Consider the following 17,423-nt stretch of genomic DNA (forward strand, 5'->3'; position numbering starts at 1 on the left):
TATTGAATCCCCACCCTAGCTAGCCAGGCAGGACTTGATCAGAGACGTGACTGAGTCCACCCCACCCCACTGCAGCCTTGAACAGGTGCAGGTACTGAGCTTCCAAACAGCTAATCACCTGACAGATTTCATTCATTGTACCCAGCACCACAGGGCTCTGTGCTTCATCCTGACACAAGCAGCCCCCTGCTATCCCAGCCCTGGGTTCCCCCTGACTCTGCCACTGCCCCCCCGTGACAACTCCTCAGCTTCAGACCCCATTTATCCCCAGAACCCCAGGCTCCCAATCCCTCCTCCTGCTCCCCACTTGGGCTCATTTAGTTGAGCAGCTGCTGTGTTTTAAGGGTCCCAGACCCAGGCCTGTGCGGGAAGGTAGAGGGATTATTAGTGTGAAAGGTCTGAAATCTCAGTCACTTCAGGAAACATGGTGCCTGATTCACCAGTGAATGGGGAGCCCAGGGCTTGGAGAGCAGGGGGCTGTGGGTCAGGATTGGGCCTGGGGCTGGGAGAGCAGGCGCCTGTGGGTTGGGATGGAGGTGGGTGTGTTCAGCAGTGCTGGGACAGATGTTCCCTTCATGGCCCTATTGGAGTGGGGGAGTCCTGTGTGAAATATGCCAAGGTCAGGTCTGTCCGTGCTGGAAGTGGCTTATAAAAGGGTTTCATCCAGCCCAGTTGCCCCACTCCCAGATTCCCCTACACCCTGTCCCTGGCTGCTCTCCATCCCCCAGGACACGTACCCACTGCTCCCCATGATGCCCCTGCTCACTCTTCTGCTGTGCAGGGCCATCTGGTCTACCTGCTGCGCCCCTCCCCACATGGACCAGGACCAGGGGGCCCCATCAGATATCAGCATCCTCACCCTCAACTGCAGGTGAAGGGGGATGGGAATGGCTTGGTGCTCCCAGGAGCTTGGGTTCAATTCTGGGAGCCAGGACTCCTGGGTTCTAGCCCAGCTCTGGGAGGGAAGTGTTGTCAGAGCCAAGGGACTCCAGTCTCAGCTGATTGTGATGAGTCTGTTTCCTGCTGCTGCAGCCCAACATGGGTCACAATCCCTGTGGGGCAGAGCAATCTCCTCAGGGTCCCAATCGCCATCTCTGCAGGGCCCAGATCACTCAGTCCTACACTCCCTCCTCCCTTCCTGCCCCCAGAGACAGCAGTGCTCTGGTACTCCCTTCTCCCAGGGCTCAGTGCCAGGGCACCTCCTGATCGGGGAGCAGGGAGTGGTGCTGAGCTTATAGCTTTAGGGGCATTTTGGACTCAGAAAGAGCCTCTAACACTGAAGCAGGGTGGGCTGCGGGTCAGGATAGAGGGGCACCAGCAGAGGTAGTGGGGGGATCCCAAGGCTGGGATCGGGGGTGGGATTGAGGGACATCTGTTCTTGTGTTGTCTGCCCAGCTGCAGGGAGCAGGCCCAAGTGTGTGTGTGTGGGGGGGGGGGGAATGTTGTGTTGTGTAGGGAGTTCTGGTGTGTTTGTGTTGTCACAGTTTTCTCTCCCCAGCTGGTGGGGGTATTGTGTTTTTATGTAGCAGAGATGTGCTGGGCGGGGGGTGCTGAGTAGTTGTTTTTTTATGTAGCTGTGCTGTATTGTGTTGTGTAGGGGCATTATGGTGTGTAGTTGTGTAGCAGTGTTATGTTGTCATTCTCCAGCTGCAGGGGGTAGGCCCTCACCCCATGAGGATGATGTTGTATAGCAGTACTGTGATGTTGTGTAGGGGGTTATGGTATAGAACTGTTGTGTTGTGTATTGTGGTATGTTGTATAATAGTGTTGTGGTGTGTAGTCATGTAGCAAGGCTGTGTGGTGGTTGTGGTGTGTAGTTATGTTGCACTGTTTGTAGCCATGGTGTGTTGCACAGGATTGTTTATGTTGTGTAGTAGTACTGTGGTAGGTTCTCGTGTTGTGGTGTTTTTGTTGTTTAGGGGTTGTGTAGCTGTGGTATGTTGTGTAGCAGTGTTGTGTTGTTGTGGTGTGCAGTTGTGTAGCAGTGTTGTAGTGCAGGAGATCGTGTTATGTTGCTTTGTAGTACTGTTGTGTTGTCTAAGGGGCTTCACTTCTCTGGCTGCTGTGACTGGACTGAGCCCCCCAGATCCCAGGGCCTGAGGGGGGGGGCAGCTGCAGATGGCCTGGGTCAAGGCCAGCACAGGGCTCCCAGCATCCCCTGTGGATAGCATCTGAGTGACACCCTCTGCTCCCCTCTCAGCTGGAACACACCCTACAGCCCCACCCTCTAGTCCCTTCCCCCTGGGGGCAGCACTGGAGTGATACCCTCCCCCCTTGCACCCCACAAAGCCCCCCAACCACCTACCCTCACATTAATTCCCCCCTCCCCTGTACGCCTCCCAGTGACCCACTGCTTCCCCCTTTGTACCCCCATCCTTCCTTTTGCCCCCCTCAGGCCTGTCCCCTTCTCAGGGGTGGGGGGGCAGCACTGGAATGAGTTACACTCCCCTCTCATTGGCTGCTCCTCGCCCACTCCATGGTAACCGATCAGGTGATCCCATGTGTGTGTTTGCAGAGATATCTTCCAATCCGATGCTGCTGATCCACTAGCAGGGCTGCTCCCTGCTCTCACTACCTGGTAAAACCACTGGATCCTTCCCCCAACAGCCGAGGGCCAGGTATTCCTGGGTTCTATCCTGGCTCTGGGAGGGGAGCAGAGTGTAGCTATTAGAGCAGGGAGTCAGGACTCCTGGGTTCTATCCTGGCTCTGGGAGTGGTATCTAGTGGTTTGAGCGGGAGGACACCAGAATTCCTAGCTTTGCCCCTTGCCTTCCTAAAGGTCTTGAGGGTGCACTTGTCTATAACCTCCCCTTACATTCTCTCTGCAGACCCCAGACATCTGGTCCCCCCCCCATTCCTATCACACACACCCCTCCCCTCCCCGAGTTCCACAGGCCCCAAAGGACCCCCATGTAGAGACCATCCCTCCAGTCCCTACTCCTCTCCCTCCTAGTCCTGCTGACCCCCATAGGCCCCCTGATTCCTGAAGACCCCTCTGCAGAGACCAAAAGCCCCAGTCCTTTTCCCTGTGACTGAGAACCCCCCTCACATCCTCCCCTCTTTGCCCCCAGATCTCATCTGGCAGAGCTGGGTGCTGCACCCCAAGTCCTTCGCCTTCACTGAGTTCCTGGGCCCGAAGCCTGTGGCCTGGGCCCCCCAACCTGCCAGACAGAGATATTCACAGAGCAGGTGGGGAAGTACCACCTTTCCTTATGCTTCCCAGCTGCCACCCTGTCACATGGCGGGTGGGGAGAAATGCCTTGATCACTGCAGGGTGTGGGGCCGTACTATCTGATCCCTGGGGGATACCTGGTACCAGCCTGATCGCAAGAGGAGGCAAGGGCCCCCTCATAGCCCGATCCCTCAGAAGAGTGGGAGGGTGACCAGTACTGGCCCGAGCCCTGTGTGGGGTGCCCTGACTCACTACAAGTCGTAGTGGTGAATTACTTAGGGAGAACCCGCCATGCTGCTAGCCCTCAGTTCTCCACCCTGCAGGGCCCTGGCTGCCTTCCTACACAGCACAGGGCTGGAACTGCGTCTGGTCTAGCCACATGGCACCTGCTCCTACAGCCCCCTCGAGAGCCTCAGTTTGGACCTCACCATCATCACTGTGGGGATCTTCCTGGGGGAGCAGCTGCCACACTGACTTAAGTCACTCTCTCTCCTTTACCAGCAGGGTGCATCCCCCACACTGCTCCTCCCAACTGTCCTCCAAGCTGTGGCAACACCATCCCTTGAGGGTGCAGTGGAGCAAGATGACCCTGTGGAACCTAAGATGTCCATCCCCTCCCTGCCCCACAGAGCCCCATAATCCAGCAGGCACCCCACAAATCCCCCCTACTGCAAGAGGCTGCAGTACAGAGTTCCCTGCATGGCTCTGGGAGGGGTTGCATTTGAACAGTATCAGGGGAAGAAAAATAATGGAACCCTCGTAAAATTACCCCTCTTTTAATATAGGTCAGCATTGTGGCTCTGTGACAAGTGGGGACACAGCTTAGCTACCATCAAAGTCCCCACTACTCTCCCATGCTGCCAGTCACTGCTCATGACTCCAAGACCCTGATCCTGCCCATGGGGCTGGATGCCAGTGGGGGAAGGATTCCTCCCCAGAGCTGATGGCTGGAATTAGACCTGCTGTTCTGCTTTGAGCAAGAGACCAGCTCAAGGTCAATTTCACAGCTGGGTCTGTTTCTGAAGAGTTCAGAAGGGTCCATCAGATCATCTAGTCAGCTTGGGTTTGTGAAAGAGGCGGAAGTAACCAGGAGGAAAGCCATTGTACAGTTGAGTCTCACCAACAGGGAGGAAGTGGTAGCAAACCTAGAAGTGGAAGGCAGTTTCGGTTACAGTGATCAGGAAATGTGTTCATACCTCTAAGGAAAGGAAGAGCAGAGAGCAGCAAAATAAGGAACATGGACTTCACCAAAGCAGACTTTAACAAACTCAGAGAACTGGTAGATAAGGTCCTGTGGGAAGAAAATCTACGGGATAAGAGAGTTCAGGAGATTTGGCAGTTTCTCAAGGACACAATATTAAAGGCACAACAGCAAACTATCCCAGTGTAAAGGAAAGATGAGAACAATAGGAAAAGGCCACTATGGCTCCTTCAGGAGCTCTTTACATCACCTGAAAAATCAAAAAGGAATTCTACGAAAAGTAGAAACAGAGATAAATGGCTATGGGGGAGTATAACAAACAGTACAAACGTGTAAAGACAAATTAAGAAAGTCAAAGGCACAAAATGAGTTACAGCTGGCAAGGGACATAAAAGGCGATAAGAAGTTGTTCCTTAAATAAATTACAAGCATGAGAAACATGAAGGAAGGTATAGGCCCACTACTTAGCATCAGTTACTGACTCTCCTTACCTGCTATCAGGAAGGCTGACGCGTTTAATGCCTATTTTGCTTTAGTCTTCACTAAAAAGCTTAATGGTGACCAAATACTCAACACAATTAATATTAACAAAACAGGGGAGGGCATGCAAGCCACAATAAGGAAAGAACAGGTTGGCAGGGCCTGATGAAATTCACCCCAGGATACTTAAGGAACTAGCTGAAACAACCTCAGAACCATTACCAATTATCTTTGAGAACTCATGGAGGAAAGGGGAGGTCCCAGAAGACTGGAGATGGAAAAACATTGTTCTCCTTTTTAAAGACAGGTACTATCTCATTTCCTTCTTTGACAGGGTTACTGGCCTAGTGGAGTTGGAGGGAATCATTAGAGGTCATATCTTGATTTTAGTTTCAGAGTAGCAGCCGTGTTAGTCTGTATTCGCAAAAAGAAAAGTTCTTGTGGCACCTTAGAGACTAACAAATTTATCTGAGCATAAGTTTTCGTGAGCTGCAGCTCACTTCATCGGTTGCATGATTTTAGTAATCCTTTTGACACAGTCCCATATGACATTCTCATAAGCAAACTAGGGAAATGTACGGCCACTTTATAGTTATTTATTCTAGACCACAGCTGGTTGAAAACCATACTCAAGTAGTTACCAGTGGTTCACTGTCAAACTGGGAGGTTGTATATAGGGGGATCCCACAGGGGTCAGTCCTGGGTCCAGCACTATTCAATATTTTCATCAGTTACTTAGATTGCAGACCATGTTTATAAAAATCTGCAGATGTCACCAAGGGGGGTGGTTGCAAGTACTTTGGAGGGCAAGATGAGAATTCCAACTTACATTGACAAATTGAACTGATCTGAAATTAACAAGATGAAATTCTATAAAGACAAGTGCAAAGTACTGCACTCAGGCAGGGAAAAAAATCAAATGTGCAACTATAAAATGGCTAGGCGCTAGTACCGCTGAAAAGGATCTGGGGGCCATAGGGGGTCACCAATTGAACGAGACAACAATATGATGCAGTTGCAAAGACAGGCTCACATAATTCTGGGGTGTATTAACTGGAGTGTCATATGTAAGACACAGAAGGCAACTGTCCCGCTTTACTCACCACTGGTGAGGCCTCAGCTGGAGCACTGTAGAAAGATGTGGAGAAATTGGTGGGAGTCCAGAAGAGAACACCAAAAATGCTAAAAGGTTTAGAAATCCCGATCTGTAAGGAAAGGTTAATAAAAACGGGGCATGTTTAGGTTTGAGAAAAGATTGAGGGGGTCGTGATAGTCTTCCAATATGGTAAGGGCTGGCACAAAGAGGTTGATGATCAATTGTTCTTCATGTCCACGGAAGGCAGGCCAAGAAGTCATGGGCTTAATCTGCAGCAAGGGAGATTTAGGTCAGATACTAGAGGATAGTTAAGCTCTGGGACAGGATTCCAAAGGAGGTTGCAGAATTCCTGTCACTGGAGGTTTTTAAGAACAGGTTGGACAAACCTGTCAGGGGTTGTCTAGGTTTACTTGGTCCTTCCTCAGCACGGGGGCTGGACTTGATGACTGCGTGAGGTCCATGCCAACCCTATATTTCTATCCTGAGCCTCCTGTCTATCATAAACCATTAAATCGCACCTAGTTCTCTGTATTGAGCCCCAGGACCTTGGTTAGACCAAATCATTTCAGTCCTCAGGGGATTAACTTGTTGCGTGCCCCAGATAGAGAAAAAACTGAGGGGCCCTGTATACCCAAGACTCCTGCGCTGGCAAGGAATTGCAGAGGTGAGCCATGCCCAGGTGATTGCAGCAGGCGACTCGTGCCTCGTGCTGCAGAGGAAGGAGAAAACTGCCAAGCTCCCTACCAATCTCTGACCAGGGAGATTCCTTCCTGACCCCAAATCTGGCCATCAGCTGGACCCTGAGATGTGAACAAGACCCCCAGCCAGGTAGCTAGAGAGGAATTGCTGAACCACCTCAGAGGCCGGCCCACCCCAGCTGGTGTCCTGTCTCCAGCTGTGGCCAATCCCTGATGCTTCAGAGGAAGGTGGGGAAAAAAAGCCCACAAATACCTAGAACGGTCCCCAACATTGTGGAGCTGCCCGGCCACAGCATTCAGAGCGAGAAATGCTGTTGTGTAGAGAGCAAGGACCTTGCACACTCGGCCAGCTACAATGGTAATGGGAGCTGCATACAAACCTGAGGTAAATAGATCTGTTCCCGGAGAGCAGCACTAAAACCTGCAGCACACACACACAGTGGCCACAGCAGGTCCGCTTGAGCCACATCACTTCCCTCCAGAGCAGATGGAGGGGCAGGAGTTTGGGGGAGGAAGGATTTAAAAAAAAAAAAAAAAAAAGGAGACACAAAGACAGCAAGAGGAGTTCCAGGCAGTTTACCCCCAACAATGGGTGATTTGGATCCAGCCAAGATCAGGGGAGGCGGGGAGAAGGAACACTTCAAATCAACAGTTAGACACAGTGGAGACTTTAGGGGAGTGCCAAAAGGAACCTTGGAGGAGCCCAGATCCAGGCGCAGCTGGGGGAAGGGAGGGGTTACAGACAAATAAACCCTCTGGGAATCCTATATCAGGGTCAGTAGCAGAGCCAGGAGCAGAACCAGCAGACCTGATGCTCAGTGTTGCTGCCCGCCCCCCATGTTCTAATCCGCTAGCCTCTCCCCTCCTCAAGCCAGGGACAGAACACATCTGTCATGCCACATCCCAGCGGGCAGTGCACAGAGGGGATAGTTTTCTCCAGAGCAATCCCAGGGACATGATGGGATGGGGCTCCCAATAGAATCGGGGGTGGGGTGGAAGATGCCCCCCCCCCTGCTTCCTCACAAAATGACATCACAAGCCACCAGCCCAATTAACTATTTATTTTAAAATAATTACAACCCAATCCCCCTGATCACGGTGCCATCACTACTGGATCCTCTGTTAACTACAAGATCCTTAAAAATGGGGGTAGTTGGATCCCTACTGGGGGGCCAGAACCCCCTCTTCCCACCAGAATCCATTCCTGATGGGCAGAGATGTCCATTGCAGGCGCCACTTCCCACTAGAGCTGAGAGAGGCTGGATGTGGATTCTAGGGCCATCAGGAAGGGAGCCTGGCGCAGGATGGCCTGTGAGAGAGGCAGACACACTCAAGGGGCTGCTCACTCGATGAGCTTCTTGGCCTTGAAGAAGCGGCGCAGATAACAGACTTGCCAGGTGGCCAGGCCCACCAGACACAGCATGGAAAAGATGCTGAAGTAGAGCACGCGGGTGCTGGTGGACTCTGTGGAGAGAGAGAGAGAGACATGGGGTAAACAGGGGACCCCAAAGCATCATCACAAGTGGCTTCCAGCCACTTCACAGGAAAGAACCCAGGCGTCCTGGCTCCCAGGCCCTTCCTCCTGTGTTCTACCCCAGCCCTGGGAGGAGAGCGGGGTCTAGTGGGTACATGGGTGCCTCCTCACCATTTGTGTCCCTCATTTCTTCCTCCCGCTGCTTCATGTAGGCAAAGTCCTTGACGATGGATTCAGAAAGGTCCTCAAGACGTCGCAGATCCACCTCTAGGGGCTTCAGCTTCTCTGCCTTGGCAATCTGGGTGTGGGGACAGTAGGAATGAGATGCAGAATTCCACCCCACACTGAGACACAGCCACCTCTGGGGTAAAGCATAAGGGCTGTCTATACAGGGATCTCTTGCTCAGTGGTGAGACATAGCCATCTCTGGACTGGGCACAGGGTCTGTTCATACAGGGATCCCTCGCTCCACGCTGAGATGTGGATGCCTCTGGGCTGGGGCACGGGGGGCTGTTTATACAGGAAACCCTTGCAATTCTGGCCCTCAGGCTTTAGCAGAGCTGGGGATACATGCCTAGTTGGGTGGATGTCGTCAATTCTGTCCTTGGGCTGAGATTGCTGGTGCCCCACCTTCCCCATCACACACAGGACAGAGGGACAGCTGCAGAGGGTTGGGGACTCAAAGGGGGCGTTACTCACGTCTTCATAGTTCCGGGCCTCCACCCCATGTTTGACGTTGAGGCTGATCAGCTGGTCAGGAACTCGAAAACCCACTGGGGAGGGAAGGATGAAAGAAAGAAGTTATAACTGTCACAGGGGAGGGAAGAGCTGGTGCATGACCCCACTCCCCTCCCACAGCCAGGAATAGAACCCAGGAATCCTGGCTCCCAGCACCCTCCTCAATGCTAACCACTAGACCTCCCTCATGATCACAAGTTTCCAGGCCGTGCTGAGTGCAGGAGACCGCAAATGAGGATGGCAGGGAGCTGTGGGGTGGGAGGAATGCCCCCCAGGACACAGAATCCCTGCACCAGGAGTGAGACCTCATACCCGACTGGCCGTGGCTCTCGAAGCAGATCTCGTAGATCTCATAGTCGTCTGTGGTGAAGGCGAATTTGCCCTTCTTGGCATCTTCCTTGGAGTAGAGCAGGTGGCCAGAGGAGTCTGTGACCTGGGGTGGGGACAGACTGTGACCCCACAGAACTACCCATCTCCCCGGACCAGGCTCCCAATGCCCACCATGATCCTGTTCCCCAGGAGGATAGGGGTGTAGTGTGTCCCCTCCACCCAGGAGTAGGGGGTGTCCAATGGGGAGACGGGGGGTCCCTGATGTCCCTCTTGGGGGAGGACATCACACAACTGCGTGGTAAGTCTTGGACCTTGGAGAAGAAAGGGGTCCCTGGGGTGGTGCACAGCTTATGGCGAGCGTAGGGGGCAGGGCACCCGCGGGGGCACTAGCCATGGGGGAAGGGGTTCGGGGGTGCGCGGGGATCCCTAGGGGCTCTCACCCGGAGATCGGTCCTGGCCCCCGGCGCCCCGGCCTCCGACACCTCGTACTCCCCGGTCACCATGACGTCGCGGTGCATCTCCTCTTTCAGGCACTTGCGGGTCTGCGCCGGCAGCTGGAACGAGAGCGCCCCGCACCCGCCGGCCAGCAGCAGCGGCAGCAGCAGGGGACCCAGGAGTCCGGGGCCCGGCCGGGGCACGCGCATGGCGAGCAGCGGCGGGGACCCCCCGGCCTCGAGACGCCGCGCCCGGCTGCCCCAGGCAGGTGGAGTCGGCTGCGTCCGGCTCCTCTGTCACACTGCCCCTGAGCTGATTCGGTGGCGTCCGACCTGGCGCTCACCCGACGTGGCGCTCGCTCTATGGTCTGGCCCCCACCCCACAGGGGGGACAGGCCCTAGCCGTGCTTCCGCTTCCGGCTCCACCGTACTTCATCTCCGGCAGCGTGAATTAGAGTCCGGGCAGCGCGAACTTCGGACCGGGGGGGGGGGAGAGGAAGTGCGCAGGCGCAGCGCGATCTCGGCCTGTGCCGTGCCGTGCCGTGCCGTGCCGGAAGAAGCCGTGGTCGCTTGTAGCTGGGCAGAGTGCTGGAGGGAGGGGTGTCAGTCCAGCCCGGGCTACCCCCGAGTCTGACCTGGCAGGGGTTTGGTGGGGCTTCTCTCCTCCCCTTCCTCGGGCTGTGGGGGTAGTGGACAGAAGCAGGGGGCCAGGACTCCTGGGTCCTCTCCCTAGCTGTGGGGGGCGGGGCCTGTGCCCACCAACGGGCAAGAAATGTAAAGTGTCAGTGAATCCGCTTTACAAGCGCAGCGGCGCTGGGTGGCGCCAGAGAGCAGGGTCCGGGCGGGGGCCGTACGTACAAGGAGTCGGGGAGCAGCCAGGAAGAGAGGCCAAAGGCTCGCTGTACGGGGCAGGGAAACCCGCTATCCCTCCCAGCCCCCCCCCGGTATCCTTTAGCACCCCAACCCCTTCCCTCACCCCCCTACGCCCTTCCTGCTCCCGAGCCTGCTCCACAGCTTCCCCCCAGCCCCACACACCCCTCTCCCATGTCTTCCCTTCCCCTCCTGCCCCCCCATCACCCCAAACATCATCTCTCTAGTCTCCTCATGCCCCTCCCTCGCCTCATTCCAACCCGCCCCCCTTCCCTTCCTCCCCCAATCCCGGTCTGCCCACGGGTTGGCCAGGCAGGGAGCCCCAGGACTGCCCCCTGTGGAGCAGGGCAGGGTGTGGGGATCAGCCCCCCAAGTGCTGACCCTGGTTAAAAGGCTGTGACGGGGTGAGGCTGAGAAGGCACTGGGTGAAAGGATGCCTAGAGTGTGGGAGTGCGTGTCAAGCCTTGGCACCACTCCCCGCCTGCAGCAGGGCTGGCACTGCATAAAGGAGAGAACCTGGCATCCACTAAGCTGCCTTGGCAGCCACAAGGACATTAATGTGCCAGGGTGGGGCGGGGGCAGAGTGATCCTCTACCCCCTCCACAGGGCCCCAAGAGGTGGATAGGCATGAGTGGGAGAGAGGGGATAGCTGGGGACCCACACACAGGGTTATGGCCCCCCTTGATATCAGAGCCACCTGTGAATTCAAAGGGGACTGGACTGATAAATGGGTTGGGGGGTTATGGGGAGTGAGGCAGGAAGAGAGGTCTGGGGCAGGGAGGGGATACGGGGCCCCTAGAGCAGCCAGGGGTGTTGGGGGAGGCACAAAGCAGCTGGGAAGTTAGTGGGGATGGGAACTTCCTAGCTGGGCGACATTGGGCCTGGGCTGGAGAAAGCTGGATACAGCCCTAGGCCCAGGTCCCAGCTGGCGCCGGGTACCCCCTGGGAAGAGGAATGATGAACCCCTGTTGCCCCTGGCAGCAGGTTCCTCCAGGGTTACCCCCGTGTAATGGGCATGGGGCTGGGAATAGCCCTGGCTCCCAGCTGCAGAGCGTTATGGGAGGTGTCAGGGGCCTCCCAGCCATTGTATCCCTGATCGGAGCCCTGGGATGGGTGAGTCTGAGCACAAAGCAGGACTTGAGCTCAGGGGTATTGGCAGCAAAACAAAGAAGAATAGTAGATTGGAAGACTGGCTGGTTTGGTGGGGACTGAGATACGAGGCCTCTAGGGAAGTGCAATGGGTGGGGAAGATCCCTTGATCCTGCCCCATCTGAGGTAGATGACAGTGGGAATGGAGCAATCGCTCTACTTGCGTCAGCCCTCCCAGGTGTTGGCGTCAGAGCCAGGAGGGTGGGGATGTGGCAAGACTGCACCTGCTGGAATCACACAGCCCAGCTGAGAATGGGAACTGCCCCCTGCCTGTCCTGATCCCTACAGCGCCCCCTGCTGGGTCTGGAATAGCCAGGACAGTGTTTCTCAAACTTTTGTATTGGTGACCCCTTTCACACAGCAAGCTTCTGGGTGCAACCCCCCTCTTTATGAAATAAAAACTCTTTTTTATATTTAACACTATTATAAATGCTGGAGTGAAGTGTGGTTTGGGGTGGAGGTTGACTGCTCGTGACTCCCCATGTAATAATCTTGTGACCCCCTGAGGGCTCACAACCCCCAGTTTGAGAACCCCTGAGCTAGGAGTTCCCTGTACAGCCAGAGTTCCCACCCTGCTCCCTATGGCACCCCCTGCTGCAGGGCTTGAGGGAACAGGCTGCTGTGGGTTCAGAACTTGAGAAAGGGAGCCGGGGGTGTGGCAGAATGTACATCCACACATAGAGGGTATGTATTGCAATTGCAGTTGTGTGTGATTATGGGAAATTGTCAATGCATGTGTGCCCCTGTGCAGCTGGCTGAGTGTGAGTGTCTGTGCAATTGTCAAGCTGTGTACATGTGTGCGTGCGCAATTGGCATTGCATATGATTGTGCAAACAGGAGAGAATCTGTGCAGTCATCATTGTGTGTAGCTGAGTGATTGTTGTGTGTAAGTGCATTCACACAGCAGGTGTGTACCATCGCATAGGTTGGTGTCTGTGCAGTCCCATAATGGGCGTGCACCATGTGCTGGTTTGTGGCTGGCAGCCTCCCTGTTCAATGGATGCTGTTTGTCTGACATTGGGTGGGGCTATTTGGGAAGCCTCTCCCTCTGAAGTACAGGTCTCCCATCCTAGACTGACCCAGCTGGACTCTGCTTAGCATGGAGACCTGCTGCTTTGGCTGAGACCCAGTGACTGATGGTTGCAAGCTGGGAGCACCGGAGGGGGGGCGGGGGAGGAAATGTCTCTCGGTGCTGGAGATCCCCCAACTCATGGGATTGGAATGACAGGCGCCTGGTAGAGGAACGTGCCAGAGGCCTGCAGTGATTCAGAGTGGGATGAGACTCTGGGTCCTGGGGGGAAGGAAGAGGTGAGGTCTGGGCTGTGCAGATACAGGGGCACAGTCAGTACCAACTCAGAGCTCCTGGACCTGGCAGTCTCCTTGTCCTAAAATGGGACCCCCTTCTGTAAATGGCCTGCTGCAACCGCCTTCCAAAGGGGAATTGGCTGTCAGTGGACCATTCAGCCCTTGGTCTCTGTTTTGACTGGTGTGATGCAGATGCTCCCAGGGGGGCCCCATGCTCTGGATTGGACCTGGTGCCCCGTAGAGGCTCTGTAGCCTCTTGCCCAATCCCCTGAGCCAGCCTGGGGTCAGATCGGAGCCAGTGCCCCAAGAGGAGAAAGGCCCCTTGTCCACTCCCTCCTTTTCTCTGTGTCTCACCCAGTCTGATTTGTTCTTCAAGAATCTCCCAGCTCTGAGATGATTGAGTTGAATGCTCCCTCCTGCTCCACAAACATGTGCTGGATCCAGGACAGGGCACTGGCTGGGCATGGTGCCAGCAACCCAGTATGCCAGCCTGGCACCATCTGCCCCAAGCCCAAGCAGGGCCCCACCCTGGTGCTAAGGGGCTGCCATGCAACTGCCTGCCTGAGCTGGGAATAGAACCCAGGAGTCCTGGCTCACAGGGATCTTCTCCCTGCATTCCGTATAGCACTGCCCGTACATGAAGCCTGTAGGAACAGGGGGAAGGGCTTCAGGGGAATGGGGCTGGGGGGAGGCAAGAGTGAGGGGAAGGGGCAAAACTGCTTTTGGTGAAGGGCACAGCCCCGGAGCCTCTCTATTAGGTCAATCCAGGCAGATATTTTACTGGGATGCTGGAAGAGCTATGGGAGCAGGGTGGGGGAATCAGGACTCCCAGTTCTCTCCCAGCTCTGGGAGGAGTTGGGATGTGTGTAGGACACCCCCAGACTTTGGGTCCAAGATTGGGGTGAGCAGAGACCCCCCCTCAGGCCAATGGCACTTGAACCATCTCATCCTGTGAGGCCCCAGCCTGACAGTATTTGAGACTCAGAGCAGAGGGAGGCCCCTAAGCTGGGTGGGGGTGAGGAAGGAATATACCCTGGGAACCACTGCATAAAGTGGCACTGGCAACTCAGCAGCTAGGGGGAGGGTGGGGCTGAGCACATGACTGGTGATCTTCAGGTAACCCCTCCCCCCAGCACTGCAGCACCCAGGGTCCGTCTGCTCTAGCATGCAAGGGGTTAACATGCCCCAGGGATAGCTGGAGCTGTTCTGAGTGTCCCAGGAGATGATAACACTGGTACCCTGTTGTCCTTGAATTCCACAGGGGTAGCTCTCACTCTGGACTTGCAGCCCCCCTGGTATCCCAGCCCTGGGTCCATCCCCCCCCTTCCCATCTCTCCTGCTGCCACTCAATCCAGACTCGCAGCCCCAGTTATCCCAGCCCTGGATCTGTGCTGCATTAGGCTGGGATCCAAACCTCAAGTCGACAGAGTGAGTAAAGTCAGGAGGAAAAGGAAGGTGAGTAAGTGGATGAGTATACAGAGTTCTCGGCTGTCTCCTGTTTGGGATTTGGCCCATTCTCCCATTCCCTCCATAGACACAGAGGGGCCCTACCTCATCCCTGGCAGCCACAAGCACTTGTGAGTGCCACGTGCTGATTTGGCGGGAGCCTGTGTGAAATCCCCTCCACACAGCTCCATTGCTCTCCAGGAAACTTTCAAGTGTGGAGTGAGGTGACCGGGCAGTTTGAAAGGCTGGGACACATGCAGCTCTGTTAGTGCCTCTCAATGCCAGCCCCCTGCTATCCCAGCCCTTGCCTCCCCCCCAGCTCTGCCTGTGCCCCTCAGTGCCAGCCTGCAGCCCCCTGCTATCCCAGCCCTTGCCTCCCCCCACCAGCTCTGCCTGTGCCCCTCAGTGCCAGCCTGCAGCCCCCTGCTATCCCAGCCCTTGCCTCCCCCCAGCTCTGCCTGTGCCCCTCAGTGCCAGCCTGCAGCCCCCTGCTATCCCAGCCCTTGCCTCCCCCCCAGCTCTGCCTGTGCCCCTCAGTGCCAGCCTGCAGCCCCCTGCTATCCCAGCCCTTGCCTCCCCCCACCAGCTCTGCCTGTGCCCCTCAGTGCCAGCCTGCAGCCCCCTGCTATCCCAGCCCTTGCCTCCCCCCAGCTCTGCCTGTGCCCCTCAGTGCCAGCCTGCAGCCCCCTGCTATCCCAGCCCTTGCCTCCCCCCCAGCTCTGCCTGTGCCCCTCAGTGCCAGCCTGCAGCCCCCTGCTATCCCAGCCCTGGCCTCCCCCCACCAGCTCTGCCTGTGCCCCTCAGTGCCAGCCTGCAGCCCCCTGCTATCCCAGCCCTTGCCTCCCCCCAGCTCTGCCTGTGCCCCTCAGTGCCAGCCTGCAGCCCCCTGCTATCCCAGCCCTTGCCTCCCCCCCAGCTCTGCCTGTGCCCCTCAGTGCCAGCCTGCAGCCCCCTGCTATCCCAGCCCTGGCCTCCCCCCACCAGCTCTGCCTGTGCCCCTCAGTGCCAGCCTGCAGCCCCCTGCTATCCCAGCCCTTGCCTCCCCCCCAGCTCTGCCTGTGCCCCTCAGTGCCAGCCTGCAGCCCCCTGCTATCCCAGCCCTGGCCTCCCCCCACCAGCTCTGCCTGTGCCCCTCAGTGCCAGCCTGCAGCCCCCTGCTATCCCAGCCCTTGCCTCCCCCCAGCTCTGCCTGTGCCCCTCAGTGCCAGCCTGCAGCCCCCTGCTATCCCAGCCCTGGCCTCCCCCCACCAGCTCTGCCTGTGCCCCTCAGTGCCAGCCTGCAGCCCCCTGCTATCCCAGCCCTTGCCTCCCCCCCAGCTCTGCCTGTGCCCCTCAGTGCCAGCCTGCAGCCCCCTGCTATCCCAGCCCTGGCCTCCCCCCACCAGCTCTGCCTGTGCCCCTCAGTGCCAGCCTGCAGCCCCCTGCTATCCCAGCTCTTGCCTCCCCCCACCCAGCTCTGCCTGTGCCCCTCAGTGCCAGCCTGCAGCCCCCTGCTATCCCAGCCCTTGCCTCCCCCCCCAGCTCTGCCTGTGCCCCTCAGTGCCAGCCTGCAGCCCCCTGCTATCCCAGCCCTGGCCTCCCCCCCCAGCTCTGCCTGTGCCCCTCAGTGCCAGCCTGCAGCCCCCTGCTATCCCAGCCCTGGCCTCCCCCCCCCAGCTCTGCCTGTGCCCCTCAGTGCCAGCCTGCAACCTCCCAGCAACTGTCATATGCTAGTCCCCAGGGAAATGTGGTGACTCCACTGCTCTGTGCTCAGGGTTTAATACTGGGGAGCAGGGGGGGCCAGTACCCAGGGTGGGAGCCAGCCATGTCCCCCGACCTCTCATTGCTCCCCAAGGCTGGTGGCAGGGTGCCAGCTGGCTGCTCTCCCCCCCATTCCTGCCAGGTTAGTCACCGGGAGCATGAGATCATCCACATTCCCGTGTCTCACATCCTGTCCCGCTCCTTGGGGAGAGGGATCGTTAACCCTCACGGGGCGCGGGGGGGGGTTCGGGGGCCGAAGAGGAACAGACCCTGGACCAGAAGAGCTCCCAGAAGAGCTGTTTGTTTCGAGGCTTGGGGGGAGGAGCCAGGATCACTGGATTCTCTCCCTGGTACTTGGAGGGGGGTTCTAGTGGTTAAAACACGGGGGTCTGGGAGCCAGGACCCCTGGGTTTCATTCCCAGCTCCCGCAGTGACCTGCTGTGTGACCTTAGGGGAGTCTCTTCCTCTGTGCCTTAGTTTCTCCCCCCACACTTTGTCTATTCAGACAGTGAGCGCTTCAGGGCAGGGCCTGTCTCTCACTGTGTTTTGTGCAGTGCCTGGGGGTCCCAATCTCCCTGGGATCTCCCTCCAACTAGTAATGAGAGAGAACGAGCGCTGTCAGGCTCCCTTGTGGCTGTGGGGAGCCTGAGGGACATGCTTTCACTCTCTGCACGGAGCCCAGCCCTGTCAGTTTCACTTGCCGTCGCTTTCAGTTCCTGATTCTGAAGGTGACCAAAGGCCGCTGTGTCCGGAAATGACACCCCCGCAGCCCACTCAGAGAGAGAGGAATCACTGACCCCATTCTCCTCCCAGAGCTGTGTATGGAACCCAGGAGTCCTGACTCCCAGCCCTCTCTGCTTTAACCCACTAGACCCTTCCAGGTGTCTTGGCCCCAGCCCCCGCTCTAACCCAACCCCTCTCCCTCCCAACACACACACACACCAAAGTTGGGGACAGAACACAGGAGTCCTGACTCCTAGCCCACCACCTTAGCTGGACACTTCCATTCTCCATGCTAGGGTATCTTCCAGCGGCTTGTTTCTTAGGGTGAGGGGTGACCTGAGGCTCTTAGCGGGGGAGGGTGGGAGAGCCAGGCTCAGCGTCTCTGTTCAAGGAGAGGGGGGGCAGGGGCTCTCTATGATACAGCAGAGGGGAGGGGGCATCCAGATTGCAGGGATCCCTTCCTGTGTTGGGTTGGGGAGTTCTTGTTCTGTTGGGGGGCTTGGGAGGATTTATGGAGCATACTATACTCTCATTGGGTCTAGCCCAGCTGCTCAGCCCCAGAAACTG

At 56.9% G+C, this 17,423-nt stretch overlaps 1 protein-coding gene across 1 annotated transcript; it reads right to left on the reverse strand.

The window, feature by feature from the left end:
• Positions 1–7,693: 7,693 nt before the first annotated feature.
• Positions 7,694–10,044, reverse strand: LOC140914256 (transmembrane emp24 domain-containing protein 10). Its single transcript, XM_073351657.2, has 5 exons — positions 9,630–10,044; positions 9,172–9,292; positions 8,821–8,894; positions 8,293–8,419; positions 7,694–8,111 (listed from the first exon to the last, which is right to left on the reverse strand). Exons 1-5 carry the CDS (start codon positions 9,831–9,833, stop codon positions 7,990–7,992), a joined length of 648 nt encoding a protein of 215 aa, XP_073207758.1. The 5' UTR covers positions 9,834–10,044; the 3' UTR covers positions 7,694–7,989.
• Between the last annotated feature and the right edge of the window lie 7,379 nt (positions 10,045–17,423).

This window comes from Lepidochelys kempii, chromosome 7, assembly GCF_965140285.1.
Source record: "Lepidochelys kempii isolate rLepKem1 chromosome 7, rLepKem1.hap1, whole genome shotgun sequence".
In the NCBI taxonomy this organism is placed as follows: Eukaryota; Metazoa; Chordata; order Testudines; family Cheloniidae; genus Lepidochelys; species Lepidochelys kempii.

Excerpts from the sequence above, each read along its gene's own strand:
- LOC140914256 (XM_073351657.2), bottom strand. The coding sequence starts at position 9,833 with ATGCGCGTGCCCCGGCCGGGCCCCGGACTCCTGGGTCCCCTGCTGCTG. Across the intron at positions 9,293-9,629 it reads GGGCCAGGACCGATCTCCGG|GTCACAGACTCCTCTGGCCA; the intron begins GTGAGAGCCCCT and ends TCCCCACCCCAG. Across the intron at positions 8,895-9,171 it reads CGAGAGCCACGGCCAGTCGG|TGGGTTTTCGAGTTCCTGAC; the intron begins GTATGAGGTCTC and ends TTCCCTCCCCAG.